The sequence below is a fragment of the Papaver somniferum genome, chromosome 9 (assembly GCF_003573695.1).
Source record: "Papaver somniferum cultivar HN1 chromosome 9, ASM357369v1, whole genome shotgun sequence".
NCBI lineage: Eukaryota > Viridiplantae > Streptophyta > Magnoliopsida > Ranunculales > Papaveraceae > Papaver > Papaver somniferum.
Genome location: NC_039366.1, coordinates 189434028 through 189455589, shown reverse-complemented (window position 1 = coordinate 189455589; position 21562 = coordinate 189434028). Strand labels below are relative to the sequence as shown.

Here is a 21562-nt window from a genome sequence, read left to right as displayed (position 1 = left end):
ATGCTTCAGGACATCTTGAGCTACTTCCTTGAGTCATATCCTTCTTCTTCTTAGCATCCTTGTGGAGACCTCTATGTTCTACCCCATAATGAAGTTCATGGCGAGGTGTAGGAGTATCTTTTGGCGTTAAATCATTTCCTCTCTTCTTTTTAGCCTTTACTCTATCACGATTCCTTCAAATTACAAGATATAGATCTTATAGAATTAGTTTGAAAAAAATTTAGACGATTTAGGATTAATTACGTCTGGGAAAATACTTCAAAAACCCAGACGTACAAAATTACGTCCAGATATAAACTTCACGAAACTGGACGTATCAAATTACGTCTGGGAAAACAAGTCATGAACCTAGATGTACAGGCTTACGTCTGGAAAATAGCTTCAAAAAGCCTGGACGTATTCCAATCTGAGATTTCCTCTCAAAAAGATACAGGAACAATTACGTCTAGTTAGCCTATAAGATAAACCTAGACGTAGAAAATTACGTCTGGGAAAACAAGTCACGAACCTAGACGTACTAGCTTACGTCTGGAAAATAGCTTCAAAAAACCTAGACATATTCCAATTTGAGCTTTCCTCTCAAAAGATACATGCACAATTACGTCTAGGTTAGCCTATAAGATAAACCTAGACGTAAATTCAATTCTACGGTTGAAACTAATGGAACCCAAACGTAAACCAACATGCAAGCTATTTCTACGGCTTGAATTAATCAAAACCTGGACGTAAGTTCTTCAAAAACTGAAATCACGGTTGGCGAACCTAGACGTAGCACTAGCAGTTTAGAAACTGTAACTAAATAAACCCTAATTTTACTCCGATTTCATCCAATCTTCCTATTTAAGCATAAAAACGAGTAAACAAAGATGGGTTTGTTCGATAATTATCTAACATACACCATGGGTTGTTGTTGAGGAGTTTGAAATTGTAATTCTTGAGATGCTTGAATCGGTTGTTGAGGATGAAGATTTGGGTCTAGTGGTTGACTGAGAGGCTGATTCCTTCTTACTCATCTTTAGTAGAGATTTCAATCCGACGATGTTGAGTTTTCGAATCGCCGATTAATCGAAAACGATGAAGTGAATTGAAGTTGAATTGAAATTGATTGTGGAGGAGAGGAAGAGAAGAAAGATGAAGGAAGGAAGAGGAGCAGTATTTTTCTAGGATTAGATTAAAAAAGATTAGGTTTTTATGTTTTTATTTTAGTTAAAGGGTATTCTAGACATTTTGTACCTAAGTGAAGGATATCCCATAACCACTTTTTTGGACACTAAGAATCCAAGTGAAGCCCCTCTAATGGAGTGTGACTCCCCAATAATAGCCTTCTTAAATAATTAACCCTAGTTAAACGAGGGTTGTTTAGTCATTATAAGAATATTCTACATAAGGGGCTTTTGAAATTAATAACGGATGACCCGTTTTTGTCCTATTAGTGAAGCCCTTCTAATGGAATGTGACGCTCCAATAATAGCTTTCTATATAATTTTAAACTAAGGGTAACATAGTAATTTACCGGTGGCTAGGAAACCCCTCATAAACATATCCTAGATAGGCAAATCATTTTGAATGCCAAAAATTTGAGGTATGCCTTAAAACAACATGATTTATAAAGGGGGATACCACTATTAGCGGGGACTATAACAATTGAGCAATCCAACGATCAGGATATGTTAATATTTATTTGTCCTATCTAAAATGGTATCACCCCCAAATAATACTGGTATCCCCTTTAGTGTAAAACAGGTCTCATTGATTAAAAAAGAACAAAATTCAAAATGATTCTTGATTAACTTTAATTATAATTGAAATCAAGAATTCTCCTGTACAGAAGGAACCAAATTTTTATATGGAGGGAAAAACGTAATGTTGGTTATAATATGAATTTTCACAACAGAAAAAAAAAGTCATTCATCCATGCTTTTCTTAACAATAGTACTGGTAGTAGAATTGGCATTCTTGTCATCGACTATATTTTCATGATTTTCATGATAATCCAAGGTTTTGGAATTACTTGTTTCATATTCTTGAGGATGATGATTGCCTTCAACAAAATCTACTTTCTTCTCTGCGGCTGCTGGATCTCCCTCGTTCTTTCTCATTGCCAGTGTACTAGTACTTGTTTGGACATTGGAACTTTCATCAACTACATTCTCATGACAATCCAAGGTTTTAGAATCAATTGTTTCATTTTCTTGAGGGTGATGATTACCTTCATCGAAATCTACTTTCTTCTCTGCCGCTTCTGAATCGCCCTCGGTCTTTCTCATTGTCGGTGTACTAGTACTTGTTTCGACATTGGAACTTTCATCAACTACATTTTCATGATAGTCCAAGGTTTTAGAATCAATTGTTTCATTTTCTTGAGGGTGATGATTACCTTCATCGAAATCTACTTTCTTCTCTGCCGCTTCTGAATCGCCCTCGGTCTTTCTCATTGTCGGTGTACTAGTACTTGTTTCGACATTGGAACTTTCATCAACTACATTTTCATGATAGTCCAAGGTTTTAGCATCGATTGTTTCATTTTCATGAGGATGATGATTACCTTCATCAAAATCTACTTTCTTCTCTGCCGCTTCTGAATCGCCCTCGGTCTTTCTCATTGTTGGTGTACTAGTACTTGTTTCGACATTGGAACTTTCATCAACTACATATTCATGATAGTCCAAGGTTTTAGAATCAACTGTTTCATTTTCTTGAGGATGATGATTACCTTCATCAAAATCTACTTTCTTCTCTGCCGCTTCTGAATCGCCCCCGGTCTTTCTCATTGCCGGTGTACTAATACTTGTTTGGACATTGGAACTTTCATCAACTACATCCTCATGATCGTCCAAGGTTTTAGAATCACTTGCTTCATTTTCTTGAGAATTATGATTACCTTCATCAAAATCTACTTTCTTTTCTGCCGCTTCTGAATCGCCCTCGGTCTTTCTCATTGTCGGTGTACTAGCACTTGTTTGGACATTGGAACTTTCATCAACTACATTCTCATGACAATCCAAGGTTTTAGAATCACTTGCTTCATTTTCTTGAGGATGATGATTACCTTCATCAAAATCTACTTTCTTCTCTGCCTCCGCTGAATCGCTCTCGGTCTTTCTCATTGTCGGTGTACTAGTATTTGTTTGGACATTGGAACTTTCATTATCATGCTGATAATTATGATAATGATCAGCTTCTGTTCTAGGTGTTAACCAAACTTCTTCTTCTTGTTGAAGATTCTTGTAGATCATATTTCTTAAATTATTTGGTTCAAACCTCAGCTCCTTCTTTGCAGGTCCAGTTTCCATCACAGAACTCATTGCATGTTCACCAGATTCGAATTTTATTTTGTCTGCTGTTACCTGCTGCGGATGATGAATATCATGTTCATTTCGCCGAGGTTTGGAGGTATCTTTTTCATCAAAATCTTGATTTTCACTACCATGATCAACAGATTCTACGGTTACTACTTCTGTAACCTGCAGAGGTTTAGAAGGTTCATGTGTTTCTTCTCGAGTTCTGTTCTCCATCATTTCTGGAATGTTACAACTTGCTCCGTGATCATTAGAATGATTCCGATGATAATGAAGTTCCAATTCAGCTGCTTTCGGTGTTATTGGTGCTCTGGGAGTGATGGCTTCTAATGTTGTTTTAGGTGTTAACCAAACTTCTTCTTCAATCAGATTCTTAAAAATAATGTTTTTTAGCGGTAGATTTCCTCCAAACGCTAATTTCTTCTCCACTGACCCGCTCTCAGCATTACTCTTTTGATTAGAATCTTCATGGCCATAGGTGTCATGATGATCAACAATGTTAGCACTGGTTGTTGAACCTGGTTTTTGCGGCTGATGAGTTGCAACTTCGTTTTCCAGATCATCTGAAGCTATTTCCTTCACTAAATGCTGATGATTTTCATTATAAGCTGATTCTGTATTCTGATTGAAGTCGCTTTCCATTGCTTCCAGAAGTTTAGAACTCCCATGATCTAAGTTAAGATTACTAGATTCTAACTTTGTCTCTGGTTTTAGACAACCTGCTTGTTGTCCATTGTGCGAATCCTCGGAAGTTTCTTTTTCTAAATCAGGATTTGCAACAAAAGGTTGCTTTGATTGTGTCCCACTCTCCGTCTTCTCATAACTCGTATGCTCGTTAGAATGATCAGCAGAGCTAACCGCACCAGATTCTCTCGTTGTATTTGGTTTTAGCTGAACGTCTTCATTATGCAAATGCCCGGTACTTTCCTTTTCCTTACCTTGATCTGCTTCAGAATCTTGACTCTGTTGTGCCCCATGCTCCATTGTTTCATGACTTTCTTGATCACAATTTGCGTCAGTACCTTGCTCCTGGGTTGCTACATTATCTGTTATCTTTTTACTTTCTTGATCATTAGTATGAACAACCGAAGAGCTAACTCTACCAGATTCTACTGCTATCTCTGGTTGCAGCTGAAGTACTTCCTTTACATCATGCAAATGGTTGGATGATTTGTTTTCTAAGTTGACATGGCCCCCAAAATCTTGACTCTGTACTGTTGCACCCTCTGATGTCATCATATGACTTCCTTGATCAGCATGATAATTGGCTGAGCCAACGGTACTAGATTCTTCTTGTATCTTTTCCTCTGAAGCTTGACCAACTTTTTGATCATTGTGCAGAAGCTTAGACATTTCATGTTCTTGGTCTAGATTCCCGTCAACATCTTGCTTCTGTGTTGTTGCAGTCTCCATTGTCTTATTCCTTCCTCCATGGTTAAGATGATCAGCAGAAAAACTAACCATAACAGATTCTACTTTTGTTTCAGGCGTTAACGTAACTGTTAATTGCTCATCATGCAGACGCGTAGAAGTATCCTTTTCTGGGTAACGATCTGCTTCAACATCTTTCTCCTGTATTGTTCCACTATCTGTTGTCTTCCTAGTTTCTTCCTCATTAAGATGATCATCGGTAAAGATAACACCCGATGAATCTAGTTCACTTTTGGGTGCTAGCTCGGCCACTTTTTGTTCGAAATTTTGATTTGCTTCAAAAGCTTGCTCCTTTATTAACGGTGTCACTGCTGTTTCTGGCAAGTCCACCTGACGTTCAATCAACTCCTGGTTATCTCCTTCAGCATCTTTGACTGACTTTGATTTCTCCTCTTCAACTATTATTCGATCCTTCACATCGTTGATGATATTATCTTCCTCGGGGGACTGCATAGAGGATTCCTGTCCATTGAACAGTTAAAACTGATATTATCTTCAAGATATATAGATTGGTCTAAAAGGGTGTGGTGTAAATGCATATCGGCTTGATGCAAACAAACTAACCTGTGCAGCTTCAGGGTGATCACTGTCCACGGACGTCTGAACCATTGAATTTTCAACTGGAAAATGGGTAAGTGAAGACCCAGAAACCGTTTGTTCTCCACTCTCCACCAAATTCAATTGCAGATCTTGGTTATGCATATCTTTTTCCGCACTTGACGACGGGTCACGATTCATCAAACCCTCCTTTATTGGTTCATTCATTACAGATGAAGTAGAATGAGAGTCGGTTGTTACCGGGTGCATACCATGTTGGTAACGTTTTGAGAGATTTCCTTCTTCTGTTGAAATGATGGATGGCTGCTGTCCATTGTAGAAATATAAAATAAAAATATGTTACATAAGTAACAGAAGTTATAGTAAAATATTAAACCTTTCAAACTTTTCGTCGTTTTATAGAAACAACTGACCTGTGTTTCCTCGTGATGATCATTGTTCATGGATGGGTGAACCGATTTTTCAGATGGAAGCTGTTCAACTGAAGAACTAGAAGCTCCTGGGTCTACATTCTCCTCCAACTTCAAAGAATGAACTTGATAACTCATTATCTCTGGTTCGATAGCTGAAGATGAGTTCTCATTCATCACTCCCTCCTTTATCGGTTCATCCACCGATGAAGTTGATTTGGAATCAGTTGATACCGAGTCATTCACATCCTTGATGATATCTCCTTCTTTTGTTGAAATGATGGGTGATTCCTGTACATTGTAGAAATATTCAGTATGCTAAAGAAGTTATAATATTATATTAAAGCTTAAAAATTATTGTAGTTTTATCTAAACAATCTGACCATTGTTTCCTCGTGATGATCATTGTTCATGGATGGGTGCACGACCGATTTTTCAGATGGAAGCTGTGAAACTGATGAACTAGAAGCTTCTGGATCCACATTTTCCTCCAAATTCAATAAATGAACTTGATTGCTCATTATCTCTGCTTCGACAGCTGAAGATGAGCTCTCATTCATCATTTCCTCCTTTATCGGTTCACCCACTGATGAAGTTGATTTGAAATCAGTTGATATTGAGTCATTCACATCCTTGCTGATATCTCCTTCTTCCATAGGCTTGGTGGATGGTTCCTGTTCATTCTCGAAGAATTTAGTATTTTGAACAAGCGAAAAGCAGTATTTATTAGAGAAGAAAAAAAGGTGCTAGGAAGCAACAGTTTTGTGCTACGAATTTATTAATTTATTTTCTTTTTCTTAGACAGAAAAAGAGAAGGAACAAAAATATAAACATAAGAAAGAAAATGCATCATAATCTGTCCTCCAACCACCTCCCGGAAAATAAAACGATTTTATCACAGCAGAGTACAGGATTTGTAGAAAGAAAATTGGAATTCAATGGCTGTATGTCTAGACTAAGAACTTCAGTAGATTTAATAAAGACTTAGTTTTGACGGTGGCATTTTGTTCTCAAGTTCAAAAAGAAAAGGGCCCGTGACAATTGTCTATAACCTCAGGAATGAGAATCGGACGTTTTACAGTTTCATGATAACAAACAAACTGACCTTTGCTTCTTCATGATGCTCATTATTTATGGGCGGCTGATAGACAAATTCTTCGGGTGGAACTTGTGAAAGTGAAGAACTAGAAGGATTTGGTTCAACATTCTCCTCCAGGACCAATTGCTCAACATGGTTATGCATCTCTGGCTCGGTACTTGATAATGAGTTCTGGTTATCAGTTAACGGTTCACACATCAGAGAGGAAGTTGGGTACGACTCGACAGCTGGTGGATCCTTCACATTCTTGATAGTGTTTTCATCCTCTGTAGACTTGAAAGATACTTCCTGTACATCTGTAGACTTGAAAGACACTTCCTGTACATCATAAAAGAAAAACACAACTGTCAATGTATGGTAGTGAAATTTGTGTCCTCAACGGCAAGTCATTATTGATAACTGACGTTCAGCAGATCTATGATAACAAAAACCTGTTTTTCATCAAGATGATTCCCATCCACAGATGTCTGATTCGTTAAGTTTTCAAGAGATGGCTGTGCGAGCGATGAAGTAGCAGCTGTTGTGTCGGCAGTCTCCTCCAAATTCAATTTATAGACTTGACTATGCAGCTCCTTTACAGCATTAGACGATGGACTTTGATTCACCGAACCTTGCATACTTGGTTCTTCAAGTAATGCTGAATTTGTTTTGGAATCAACTGCTAATGGGTCTGTGAAACTGTGTTCTTTGCTAGAACTGATAGGTGGTTCCTGTCCATTTCCAAACAAGTTAGCTAATAATTGTGAACGGTGATACTTTGGAAGAAGGTGTAAAACTGTGGTCTCAAAGGAACAACATTCACAAATGGAAACTGAAATTCAGAATCGACAAACCTGTGCTTCATTGTGATGATCACCATCCCTGGATGGTTGAACTATCAAACTTTCATGTGGAAGTTGTCTCGCAGAGGAACTAGAAGCTATTGGTGCCACATTCTCTTTCCAATCCACTTGAGGAACTCGTGCAACTACCTCCGGTTCGGTACTTGAAGACGAAGCTTGACTCACCAAACCTTCAATGTTCGATTCAGTCTCTGAAGGACAAGGAGGTGGGTTGGAGTTAACAGGATTAAGCACTGGTTGTTGCTCGATGGGAATTCCGGTATTGGCATCAGTAGTACAAGCTCCAAAAAGTCCTGCATTTATGACAGCGAGGTCGCTAATTTCTGTGACTCCGTTCGATTTTGATTCAATTTCATCCACTGTATGCAGGTCTGGTGAAGCTGCCCACAGATCTTCACCGACAGAGCTGTTACAACTTCGGACATTCTCATTGTAGTTTAGAAGTTCTTCATCTGTAAATGCAGTATTTCTTTCTGATGAAGCTGAAGGTGAATTCGCTTCTGATACCTCTACTTGCATGTCAGAAGCTATTGATAAAACAGAGGTAAGAACTACCCCTTTATCCTCACAAAACAATGATTCTTCGATTGTCCTCTTTTCAATTGCAGATGGACTAGAATCATATACTGATTCGTAGGGTTGACTATTGTCCTTGACTTTCACTGTCATACCACTCTTGGGATCATAATCATTCAGCGCTGAATCATCTCTATTGAGTTCTATAGCCTGTGACTGAATTTCATTTTTGCTAAACTCAGATGATGAAGATGAAGAGGATGAACTCAATCCAATGTATTTCTCTTCAACAATATCAGGTTTCATGTAAGCTTCACTTCTTTCTTCTGGATGAATTTCCACCACATCTGCTTCAGGGGATTGAGTTGTTCCTTCAACAAAATTAGCCGACTGATCGATGGGTGGCATCAACTCACACTCTTGAGCTGATTGTTCTTCAATTGGCTTCATTTCATCTTCCTGATCTGGAACCAAAGATCGCAATTCTACCTCAGTACCTAAACTCGACGTAGAATCACTTGGTGCACCCATTGGTCTTTGCTCCGGCGATCCCATGTCTTCGATTACCGAGTAAGACCTGATATTATTATCAGATTTATCTTGCTTGAGCCCTCCTAAGTATGAAGTGGATCCATAACAAAAACTTTCATGTCGACAAAATATATCTTTTTGTATAACATTCATAAATTCTTCATGAAAGCTGTCTCCAGTTAAATTGGGTCTTTCTTCTTGTGGGTCATAGGGGAGATCGAAAGGGTTCGCTCTTGGGATCAAAACAGAAGGAGCTGAACCAGGAATAGGAGGTAAACCTGGAATTTCATTTTCTGTCGAATGATCAAACGGATTGCTTTTAATAACTGATAATGGCGCAATTTGAATTGGAGGGTCATTATGGTCTAAGTCAACCAAATTCTTTTCAGCCACCATTCTCAACATTTTTTTCCTTGCTCTTCTCCTAGCCATTAAACTCTCCAATCTCTGGTTCCTCTCTATTTCAGATTCCCCAAGATCCATAAGATTCTTCTCATCATCTTCCGTCCATTTACTGGCGGATTTATTTCCGTTCTTTTCTGCTTCTGACTCTAAACCATCCTCATTTGATCTATCTGATTCTTCTGGTGCACCATCAAATTCACCGATTGATAAAAGAACAGGTTGAGATGGTGCATCAGTCGTTACAGGGTTGATATCCACCACTAAAGCAGTTGATGAAGAGCTTTCTGCGTGACAAGAAGTAGGACCAGGCACTGAATGAGAACTCAAAGATACAGCAGTGCCTTCGTTCTGTTCCAAAGATGGATCCTGAGAAGAGTCTGATGCATCTCTTTGGTTTTCAGAAATTTCACCTTTTGGCTTATCGATCTCCAATTTGCCATCTTCAAGAATTTCTTTTGATTTATAATCAGCTGTAGTTGTACCATAAGCCGAACTTTCAAAATTGATTGGCGAAAAGGAAACCCTTTTCGTACTCTTCTGCCTTCTGCTTAGACCTCCAGCCAATCTTATACTTCCAACTGGCTTCTCATTAATATCTGTTGCCAAGGTCTTCACGTCATTGGTGGTTTCCTCACATGTTTTCTTATCTTTCTCAATAATGGGTTCTTTATCTTTGACATGTTTAGTTTTAGGTGAAGATTGATGTTTTTGCTCATCAGCTTCCCAACGTGTTTGATGAGTATCTGTACCGTGCCCTAAAGCTACAAGCAATGCAATAAGAGCAACTGTGCATGTAAAAAGAGGGAACGAAGATAACAAAAGGTTGAATACAGATGGAACGAATCTATATAAAAGATAAAAGAAAAGAATAACAAACAAAACTGAAGGATGATATCGAACTACTCTATAACATGTCTTGATGATTGAAAGTATGGTTCTCAAAACAAGAAGAAAATTCGTTACAACGCCCATTTTCTGTCTCCCTCATGTATCACTTACATTAAACATATCTACGTACATACTCAATTAACTCATCTAAAAACCAATCAGAGCAGGTTTATGGAGGAACCAAATGATCATCAGTTTAGCATGTACCCATAAAAGAAATGTGAAACAAATGAACAGCTAAATCTTCTTCTATGGATGAAACCCTAGAGGAGAGAAGGTGGTGGATGGAAATGGTGGTGAAGAAGATTAATCAAACAAAAAGAACCTCTGATTTTGGTGTTTAATCATAGAAAAAAAGAAAATTTACAGGAATTACACCTTTTTAGGATATGAATCCATTTTTAGATCCTCTTCTTCAGGACCTTTTTTGGGTCAATTTTTTTCAACAACTACCATCCTTAAAAAATATAAGGCGGGTACTACATAACAGGAAAACAAATATTTCAGCACAATCAAATCCAGTTACTCAACCTAGCAAACTACTTTGTATCGTCAAGCTTGTAAAAGAGGATTTTACATTGTGGTGTGCATAACAGCTCATGATAGTGTTCACTATCCTCATTTTCTTAATTTTCAATAGATGCAAATTACAAGCAAGGCTTCTCATTATGATTTTTTTTTTTGTAATATGGACATACTTCGATTCCGCGAAAATGAGTATGGAGGGCTAAATATAATTTTCTGCAATGTTTATAAAGGTACTAAAAAACGTGCAACAACAACAACCAAGCCTTTTACCGAACAAGCTGGGGTAGGCTAGAAAAACATGCACCTTACACAAAAACCATCTGAAGGGACAAAAAAACTACAGTAAAAAGAAGAGTCAATATGGACATAATGAGACATACTAAGGTTGAAAAGGTTGCAAACCAAGTTGATATGAGGAGAAAATATCAGTTTATCTGAAGCTTCTGTGTATAGGTAAACAAAGTCTGTACTGTAGTTTACGTTAAAGATATCATCATGTTAAACTGTTAACTCATATAACAACACACAATCGTTATATAACCACTCTTACTCATTTAACAGCATTTTGTAACATCCACAATCACCAAAATAAAACCATCAATCTAGTAAAGATAACATAGATAGGCACAGGTAAAAAGAACAGCACTACAAAGAACTATTCAAGTTATATGTACCTTGTCCATTTTCTTTTGGTACTGACTGGATGAAGAAGAAAGACCCATTCAATCTTTCTCGTCTAGGCGCTGCAAGTCCACTCAGTCCTGAAAGGTATTACCGTCGCATTCTCTTCTTCATTAGCAGTAATAACTACTCCAATTTTGACATCTAAACTAATCAAATCAAACTAGTAATCTAATCAATTCAAGAACATTCTCTTCTTCGTTTAGGTCAAAAAAAAAAGTGAAATAACGACGCAATTACGAAGTTACAAACACAAAAATTACTAATTAGCAACTTGATAATTTACCTGACTGACTTAGATGAGTAAATAATCGACCGATCTTGTGAGACTTGAAAAAGAAATTCAGACTTATTGCGCCACTGATACTTCAAGCTCAGTGGCACAGTAAGTCCAGATACGGTTTTTCGTAAGTTTGAGCCGCTAATTCTAGCATTATGTTTGTCTGGCTGGTTCATACTGAGTTCTTGTAACCTAACAGAAGTGTCCCTCCAAGAACTCAATTTGAACCAGCCAGACATCTTAATTGCCGATCAAAACCGATCAAAAAAGAAAAATAAAAGAAAGACCTCGATTTTGGACTGTATCTATCTCCCAAGCATATCCGATGAGAAAAGGGCAACCCGGACAATAATATCTTTAGAGGGCCGGCCTTTTTACTGTGATTTCACACAAGATTAAAATATCAGAATAGGGGCTGACTAAATCAACCCCAGTTTGCGGATTTCACCTGATCTAATCCGTATTTAGACGCTTGATCTGCCTCTTAGGCCACAAGCACTATGGCACACCATACTTCTTCCCTATCCCCTAAATGTAGAGAAAGGATATGGGTCACAAGACAACCTTATTATCGTCTGCTTTTACCCCTTCTCTACACTGCACGGGATTTCAGTTTTCGTGTAAATGAAGTATGAGTACCTGTTTGATTCAACTCGTTGACTTGATCAGAATGGGAACCCAATATCCTTTTGAGGGGCATAAGTATATAGAAAATATATGGATTCGCCCATTTATCCTCTTTCACTCTTTTATTGCTCTCTCAAAACCCTTTCAAACACTTTCGTTCCCCCTTTTGATTTTCATGGTGATTCCTTACAGTTCTTTGGTTGAAATCAAAAGGGTTTGATCCTAATTCCAAGGTGAACCAATTCCATTATGCAATTTCGAATTTCATCAGCAAAATCATCAAAGGTGGGTGATTCTAATTTTAGGGTTTAAAAATAATTTGATTTTGTCTCCTTAGGTATGTTGTTGTTAGTACCTAAAAATTACTTCCAGGCAAAACAAATACACCGCTGTGGTATTTTCTTTTTAAGTTCGAAAATCATATAGAGTAGGACAAGCCTAAACCACGATAGCAATCGTTCCGTCCTGCTTCGGTCACGATGGAGAGGAGATGGGTTGATCTTAGGGGAGGGAAGCAGAAAAGTTTGAGAAATTGACAATTGTATTGAATCGTGTGTGTTGGGTATTGAAAACTAAGAAGAATAACAGAGTTTTTTGGATGATGAAGCTTGTTTTGTCTTTTGAATAGTTTGAGCAACCTATTTATAGTAGTTTAGAATGCATAACGCCAGTTTCATGAATCATGGAAGTCGTGGGTTATGGAGATATGGAGATGGTGGGATAGTGCGAGATAATTTAGGAAAGTTTCTGTAGAATCCCTTTTATAATGCGCCCACTATCTCTCCTTATTGTTGTGACTTTGCGATTACTCTGACTTTTCACATGGGGTGTTACCACGCCGCATGTTGTCGTAGACCACCAGACCAATACCGAATGAAGAATCACCCCATGTGACATATTTTGACGCTTCTTATGTACTTTTGATGAACTATAGATCTCAACTTATTCAGGATAAATCTTAGCCGTTGATATGTTGTGTGCCTTATAGGAGTACTAAATTAGAGTTTTGGGAATATAACTTAGCCAAAGCCATCTGTGAGATTAGGACGCACATGTGCCAAGTTTGAGACGTTGCTTATGGCCTTGGTCGAGACTGCCAAATGCTAAAAATAGCATGCGGACCATGCCATGGCCTTGGCCAAAGCTTCCAAGGCTAGAGATAGCTCGCGGGGTCACGCCACGGCCTTGGACAAATCCGCCAAAGCAGGATATGCTCTAGGGATCACGCCATGTCATTGGCCAAAGCTTCCAAGGATGGAGATGCTCGAGGGATCACGCCACGGCCTTGGCCAAAGCTGCCAAGGACGGAGATGTCTCGTGGGGATCACGCCAAGGCCTTGGCCAAAGCTGCCAAGGACAGAAATGGCTCGCGGGATCACGCCAAGGCCTTGGCCAAAACTGCCAAGGCCATAGATGCTCGCGGGATCACGTGATCGATGCCTAATAATGCATATTTCTAGACTATTTTATAGTCATTTATCACATTCATAGTGCTTAATTGTTCTATTTTCTTGTATTTTGCACATTTGTCCATTGACGGGTAATTTTCTCGGAATAATCTCATTTTTTGTGTGTGTTATAGGTGGTTGAGTAAATGGTGAGTAAGAAATTAGCAGGCTTGTACAAAGGGAGTGAAAGAAAAGGGAACTTGGATGCGATTGTGGGCTCAGGGAATTGATGAAATGATGATTTACTACAAGGTGTAACAAAGCTCAAGCTCTGGTGTTAGTGGGGAAAAGCGGACAACAATGCACACCATGTTTGGTATTCAGCTTAATACCTAAACACTACCCTTTCCATTTCTCTTTCAACTCCAAGAACAGAACTAAAGAAAACAAAAGTCATTCTTTTTCTAAATCCACCCGACAATAGTACCTCCCCCTACTGCTAAACCACCAGCGCCACCTATCTTTCTCTCCCGATCTGTCAAACCCATATCTTCTCCATATCTCCCAAATCAATCAGATGTCCAGTTCGTACTCTTATTATTATACCCATTTCAACCTAACCTTAGACTACAAATTGTGCAAGAATAGAAGGATAATTGGTTTCCAAGGTGACAAAATTGACAGTTGAAGGTCTAAATTTCAAGCTCTCTGCAGCATCAAGACAATAGGGTGGTTGTGTACAGTGAAGACTATGCATCAGTTGGTGAGTTGTCGGAAGTGGTCAAACATTTTATCCCTAATTTTATATATGTTTTTGCTGTCAGTATGAGATTTGATTATTGGGAGAGATCTTTTATAAATAGGGAGAGGATTGTAAGGAAGAAGCTAAGCCCGGAATATCCGGTGCAACTTGCAGTAGTAAATTAGGTTTATTTTCATCTTGCATTATGTTTTAAAAATCCCTGCTAGGGCAGAGATGAAACTTCCTTTGATAATTAGAATTCCTCTTGTTTGATTTTACTTCTTCTTCTCTATGGGATTTCAATGAAAAGCATGATTAATTTCTGAATTTTGGCAAATTGCTTTCACCTTGTATGTCAAGCATCCTAGGTAGTTGGGTTAATTCTTTGTCAATATTCAAGCATATGTAAACTGCTTTTAGTTCAATCTGTGATTTCTTGTGCCTTAGAAAGACAAGTAATACAGGGATTGACATCTTTTATTGAGATTAATTCATCATATTTGTTAGTGATTATATCACATCTTCAAGGTAGTTTGAGGCTAGAACTTCTATAGCTCCTTGATTGAAGGGAGAGCTAGTATATCAAATTAGGGATTTCTATGCGTTTAGGAGGTGGATTCGAAGCCCTAGTTTACCATTTATTGCTCTGTAATCTTGTTTATTTTGTATAATCATCCATCACTTTGTCGTATCGACGCAAACAAAACCCATTTTTGTTACTGTTTGGATTGAATCAGTTGTAGTAAGGCCATAGTTTCAACTCAACACCCACCTTGTCCCTGTGGATCGACCTGTGCTTGCCCTGTGTTGCATATCGACACTGTGCACTTGCAGTTTAATATAATTATAGTCATATTTCCTAGCCTACCATCACGCCATGGCATGGCAAAAATTTCTAAGGCCGGAGATGCTCGTGGGATCACGCCATGGCCTTGGTCAAAGCTGCCAAGGCCGGAGATGCTCACGGGACCACGCCATGGCCTTGGACAAAGCTTCCAAGGCCGGAAATCGTGTGCAGCTTATGCCGTAGCGCGGTAGTGGGTATGCCATAGGCCATACTCCGCCAAGTTGTATTTAGTTATGCCATGGATTTGGCCAACTGCTTTGGGATGATTCCAACTAGGCCATTAATCAGTTCTTGTCTTCACTGAAGCATCTTGAGCTATAACAACTGTATTGTGTCCTTGGCTATGTCTAGCCAAGATGTTATGGGCTTGGCTATGCTAAGCCAATGTGTCGCAATTATGAAGCTATCGATCATGATTTGATCATCATATGGCTACAATCTAGGGTTTGAGTCTACGGTAACATGCCAAACCTAGATTTAAAGTTTAATGCCACTTTGGTACAAATTTGAGTGCGACAGTGCCGCTATAATATGTTCAAGGAAATCGGCCGGAGTTTAGACTTGAGATGATACTGATATGACTATGTACTAAATATGGTACCATCGGTAGCATATTAATTCAAGAATGGCGTCAAATCCCACACTGAATCAAGTTATGTCATTCATGCAGCATAAAAGGTGTATGTATTGGCGTGCATGAAATAACAAGGTTTAGGATGCGGAAATCCCTGAAATTTGGCATGCATATACATATTTAGGACTACCATGTTTGTTAGTTGAATATGCTTTATTGAAATTATTTATTACGAATATCCTAATTTTGATGTCAGGTCAAGGATTTTCGTTATTTTTCTGCAAGTAGGGAAGGCCAATTTACCATGATCACCCTTATCAAAAACTCACCATCACCATTGGTCCCATGGTTAGCACAAAACAATGTTGTGTTGCGTGGTAAGCACTAGATTTTGACATAGATACTGAAAAAGCGGGGGTCTAACAACAACACCCAATATTTCGCTTAGCAATCTTTATGGACAAACCCGAATATACTTTTAAGAGAATCAACAAGACTCAATCAATTAAAAGTATATCAACGAGTTTATATCTCTCTCTTGATTTAATTTACTCAAGCAAGACTACGAGTTCTAATCAAATACAAGGAATAACTTGGACGGTACCAAAGACCAATGTCCAAGGATTTTTCAATATCAATCAACAACCAAAGGTCGGGTTTCTAATTGATTGATTCAAACGCACAACCTGTATTATTTCAATTATATAAGCAAATATAATGTGGATATAGAAATGACACAGACACCAGAAATTTTTTTAACGAGGAAACCGCAAATGCAGAAAAACCCCGGGACCTATTCCATATTGAATACACACTATATTAAGCCGCTGCAGACACTAGCCTACTCCAAGCTAACTTCAGACTGGACTATAGTTGAACCCCAATCAGTCTTCCACTGATCCAAGGTACGGTTTTACTCCCTACGCCTCTGATCCAGCAGGATACTGTGCACTTGATTTCCTTAGCTGATTTCACCCACAACTAAGAGTTGTTACGACCCAAAGTCGAAGACTTGATGATAAACAAATCTGTCTCACATAGACAAGTCTATCGAAGGATAAATCTGTCTCCCACAGATAAACCCGAAAAGGTTGTATTCCGTCTTTTGATAATAATCAAGGTGAACAGGAACCAATTGATAATCCTGTCTTATATTCCCGAAGAACAACCTAGATTAATCAATCACCTCACAACAATCTTAATTGTATGGTAGCGAAACAATCTTAATCGTATGGTAGCGAAACAATGAGACGAAGGTGTTTGTGATTACTTTTTATATCTTGACTATCGGAGATATCAATCTCAAAACAATCATATACTCGTATGATAGAAGATGCAAGATCATATCACACAAATACGATAAAAGTAGTATCGGTATGGCTTCACAATCCCAATGAAGTCTTTAAGTCGTTTAACCTGGTTGTTAGAAGAAGAAAACCAAAGGTTAAAGGAGAACCGACTCCAGCACGCAAACTAGTATCACATGTAAGGTGTGGGGATTAGTTTAACAGAGTTTCTAGATGTCCCCTTATATAGTCTTTCAAATAAGGGTTTTGCCTTGGTAACAAATCAATCAATATCCACCGTTAGATGAAAACCTGATTTAGATTCAAGTTAATATTTTTCAACCGTTAGATCGAAAACTTAGCTTATTATACACAAATGAAATGAACGCTTCTAGGATTGTCAACAGCCGTATGAGCATTTCATATCAACCATGTTCTTCTTCATCATAACTAGTTCAAATGACTCAAATGAACTAGTTAGAAAGTTGTTCAATTGCAATGAAATCTTATGTAACTACACAAGACATAATTGAAGAAAAGATGATTTGATTCACATGAATCGGTTCATGAACTTTTATAGCCACTATTTGCATACTGATGTTTGAGGGTGAAAACGGTTTCTACTGATTTTGGTAATTGCGCGTGAGTGGGTGAGAAACGAGTTTAAACCCTAAACAATGTACTGTAAGGGAGTACTTTAGGTTTGAGAGATCAATCTGTACAAATTCGGCCTAAACCAAGAAATGGCCGTTCCAGACTTGCTTCGGTCACAAAGTGAAGGAGAAGGGTTGGTTTTAGGGAGGGAAGCGAAGAGACTGTTGAGACCAGATTAGTTGATTCTAGAAGAGTAGTTGTTTGACTTGTATCAGAAAGTGAAAGCTAACAGATGGGAAAGCCAACAAGTGATTTCTGAGTGTTGTATGTTCCTGACCAAAAACTTGTTGTTTGTGGAAATAGGTAAGACCTATTTATACAAGTCTTAACCCAAACGTATTCTGGTCTCGTAAGAAATAGAAACGACTGAGTAAAGTGGAAGGAGGCGGTAACGGGTAACATCTGGAATTGATGTTCCATAATGAAAGAAACGTTTTACCATTATTCCTTGCATTTACTAAACGACTTATTCTTATGACACTTTCTTGTAACGGGCGTAGTGCACCCCGCACGCTGTAAACCGCCAAACCAAAACCCTAATGAGCATCCCCCAGTTTGTGACATGTGCTGATGTCTCGAGTGTTTTCATGGGAAAACGTGTAACATGGTGTTACGTGTGGCGTGGTGGCATGCCAGTGGCCATGGTAGAGTCGGCATGGCTTTCCAATAGAATAGGCGCGGCCAAATTAGGGTTTGGGTGCTAACCGTGATATTTTGGCTTTGAGTTGTGAGTTAGGTGGCGAACTTGAAAGGTCGAGATCCGCATATCAGAGGGAAGGATAGCCTTTGATTATTGCAACCCTCCATTTGGTAGCCAGCGTCGAGCATGGCTTTGCCATAGAGTAGGAGCGACCAAATTAGGGTTTAGGTGCAAACCGTGGTGTTTGGCCTTGGACCGGAAGTTTGCCATGCGCTTTTGGTGGCAAACTTGGAGGGTCGAGATCTGCATCTCAAATGGAAGGATGGACGTTGATCGTTGTAACCCTTCGTTTGGGCAGCCCACGACATAGTTCAAGGCCCGCATGGCTTTGCCATAGAGTAGGCGCGACCAAATTAGGGTTTAGGTGCAAACCGTGGTGTTTGGCCTTGGGACGAAAGTTTGCCATGCGTTTTGGTGGCAAACTTCGAGGGCCGAGATCTACATCTCAGATGGAAGGGTGGCCGTTGATCGTTGCAACCCTTTGTTTGGTAGCCAGCGGCATAGTTTAAGGTTGGCATTGCTTTGGCATAGAGTAGGCACGGCCAAATTAGGGTTTATGTGCAAACCGTGGTGTTTTTCCTTGGGACGGAAGTTTTCCATGCATTTTGGTGGCAAACTTGGAGGGCCGAGATCTGCATCTCAGATGGAAGGGTGGTCGTTGATCGTTGCAACCCTTTGTTTGGTAGCCAGCGGCATAGTTTAAGGTCGGCATGGCTTTGGCATAGAGTAGGCGCGGCCAAATTAGGGTTTAGGTGCAAACCGTGGTGTTTGACCTTGGGCCGGAAGTTTTCCATGCATTTTGGTGGCAAACTTCGAGGGCCGAGATCTGCATCTCAGATGGAAGGGTGGCCGTTGATCATTGCAACCCTTCCTTTGGTAGCCAGCGACATAATTTAAGGCCGGCATGGCTTTGGCATAGAGTAGGCGCGACCAAATTTGGGTTTAGGTGCAAACCGTGGTGCTTGGCCTTGGGCCGGAAGTTTGCCATGCGTTTTGGTGGCAAACTTGGAGGGTCGAGATCTGCATCTCAGATGGAAGGGTTGTCATTGATCGTTGCAACCATTCGTTTGGTATCCAGCGGCATAGTTTAAGGCCGGCATGGCTTTTCCATAGAGTAGGCGCGGCCAAATTAGGGTTTAGGTGCAAACCATGGTGTTTGGACTTGGGCCGGAAGTTTGCCATGCGTTTTGGTGGCAAACTTGGAGGGCCGAGATCTGCATATCAGATGGAAGGGTGGCCGTTGATCATTGCAACCCTTCGTTTGGTAGCCAACGGCGTAGTTTAAGGCCGGCATGGCTTTGCCATAGAGTAGGCGCAACAAAATTTCAGGAGATAATTTATCTGTGAAAGTCTTGAGATAATTGCATAACTCTTTCTGTGTTGCAGCCTTATCTGTCTGATTCTTGTCGAGAACTTCCTAAACTTTCATGAGATCAGCTATGGTAGGTGGATTTTCTCTGATTTCTTTAGGACATCATCCAAAGAGAAGGTTGTTTCCGGTGTTGGTTTGAGCAGGGGTAGTATTAGTAGCCCCGCTGTTGGAAGCAGGAGTAGTGACTAGAGTACCACCATTATTGTTGCAAGTGCTAGCACCGTTTGGGTTAGGATTTATAACTGAACCTGGCCTAAGATCGACCATTTTGACGAATTGAGATTAAAACAGAGAGATTAATCTCCCACTGTGGTCGCCAATCTGTTGGTGGGTGAAAACGATTTGCTGGTTTTTTAGGAAAGTGAAGAGACGACCGCACGGGCAGAAACTCCTCGACCGAGCAAATTTCCTAAACCTTTTTTACGCATATGCACTGCACGGGAGTGCTTTGAGTTCGAGAGATCAATGTATAGTACTTAGGCCTAAACCAATAAAATAGTCGTTCCAGAGTCAATTAGATAACAAAGAGGGATGGGGGTCGATCTGTAGGAGGGAAGCTGAGAAGTGTGTGGGATCGATGGTGATTAAGGATTGTGAATGTGTTGATGATTTCTGCAAGTTGGTGAACTGTTGAGTTCTGAGATAAGTTTTTATCGATTGAGCGATAATTTATTATTGGTCGAAATTTTTGTTGACCAGATGATTCTTGGTTGTTCAATCGTGGATTCAGAAACTTATTTATATTGCAAGAATAGTAGACACATTGCAAGATGAAAACGTTGGCAATAGCTATGTGTACTCACAATAATGGCTATTCCAAACCCTAGTCATCCTTCTTAAAAAACAAGAATAAAATTCTCGTAAGAAGTTTCCTAAACAATATTACTGCTCTTTGATAACTTCATACCTTTCAATGAATCCATCACAGAAGGTGTCGCTGATTTCCTTAATTTTCTTGATGGTGGAAACCCCATGATCATGAGTTAAAATACTAACTTTACGATAAAAAACACGAGTAAGTTGTCTAACCTTAACACAGTCCACGATGACTTTCTTCTGATTCCGTATCAAGATCTATTGATTAGCAAAGATGATTTATTTGCAGTTGAAGATTCACAAACTTGACCTTGGAATCACCCTGAAAACGACTTAACTCTTTGAGAGATTCATCAATACAGGAGTTGTGCTCTTTCCTTGTAAGCATCTTCTTTAAAGCAAGTTCTTGAATCGAATCACATCCTTGAGTGTCATCCTCCATGTCAAGACTCAGAATCTCTTGAGACCATGAAGAGTTCTCCAAAGGTTTTTTGTTAGGGATGGAAAAACACAATAGAATATATATATTGTTTGTAAACAGGAGAATAAATCTCTTGTTATGGAAACCCATATAAGGAGACACGGACGTTCGCGGACCGGTCACAAAGGTCTTGAAGTGAAAAGGAACAAAAAAGGTATTTTTCTAAGTCAAACTAAGTACGCTCTTGACATATTAGGAAAAAACAAATCTGGTCGGAATCAAACCATGTCCTACTCCTTATTATAATTCTCAAAGACTGAGTTCTACTGAAGGTGATATTATGTCTAATCCTATAGAATATTGGTCTATTGTTGGTTCTCTGCGATATTTAACTTGGACAAGACCTGAACTATGCTTTGCAGTAAACCAGATTTGTCAGTTCATGCAGTCTCCAAAAACAACACACTTAACAGTTGCTAACAGAATGCTAAGGTATGTTAAAGGTACTATAGATCATGGTCTACTTCTCACTAAAGGTTTCACTGCTCTTCAAGGTTTTTCAGATGCAGACTAGGATGGTAATCCTAATGATATAAGGTCCACCAGTGGGTATTGCATCTTTTTTGGTGAAAACCCTGTTAGTTGGTCAGCCAAAAAGCAAGCAACT

At 39.2% G+C, this 21562-nt stretch overlaps 1 protein-coding gene across 1 annotated transcript; it reads right to left on the bottom strand.

Annotated features, from left to right (window-relative positions):
* Positions 1-1821: 1821 nt before the first annotated feature.
* LOC113313005 lies at positions 1822-20916 on the bottom strand. Its single transcript, XM_026561736.1, has 10 exons — positions 20780-20916; positions 11475-11554; positions 11182-11268; positions 7631-9852; positions 7229-7507; positions 6804-7115; positions 6082-6372; positions 5702-5989; positions 5295-5594; positions 1822-5192 (listed from the first exon to the last, which is right to left on the bottom strand). The coding sequence occupies exons 1-10, from the start codon at positions 20914-20916 to the stop codon at positions 1905-1907; spliced, it is 7284 nt and encodes a 2427-aa protein (XP_026417521.1). The 3' UTR covers positions 1822-1904.
* Positions 20917-21562: the final 646 nt, after the last annotated feature.

Excerpts from the sequence above, each read along its gene's own strand:
- LOC113313005 (XM_026561736.1), bottom strand. The coding sequence starts at position 20,916 with ATGGAGGATGACACTCAAGGATGTGATTCGATTCAAGAACTTGCTTTA. Across the intron at positions 9,853-11,181 it reads ACCAAAAGAAAATGGACAAG|CTTTAGGGCACGGTACAGAT; the intron begins GTACATATAACT and ends CATTGCTTGTAG. Across the intron at positions 5,595-5,701 it reads ATCATCACGAGGAAACACAG|CAGCCATCCATCATTTCAAC; the intron begins GTCAGTTGTTTC and ends TACAATGGACAG.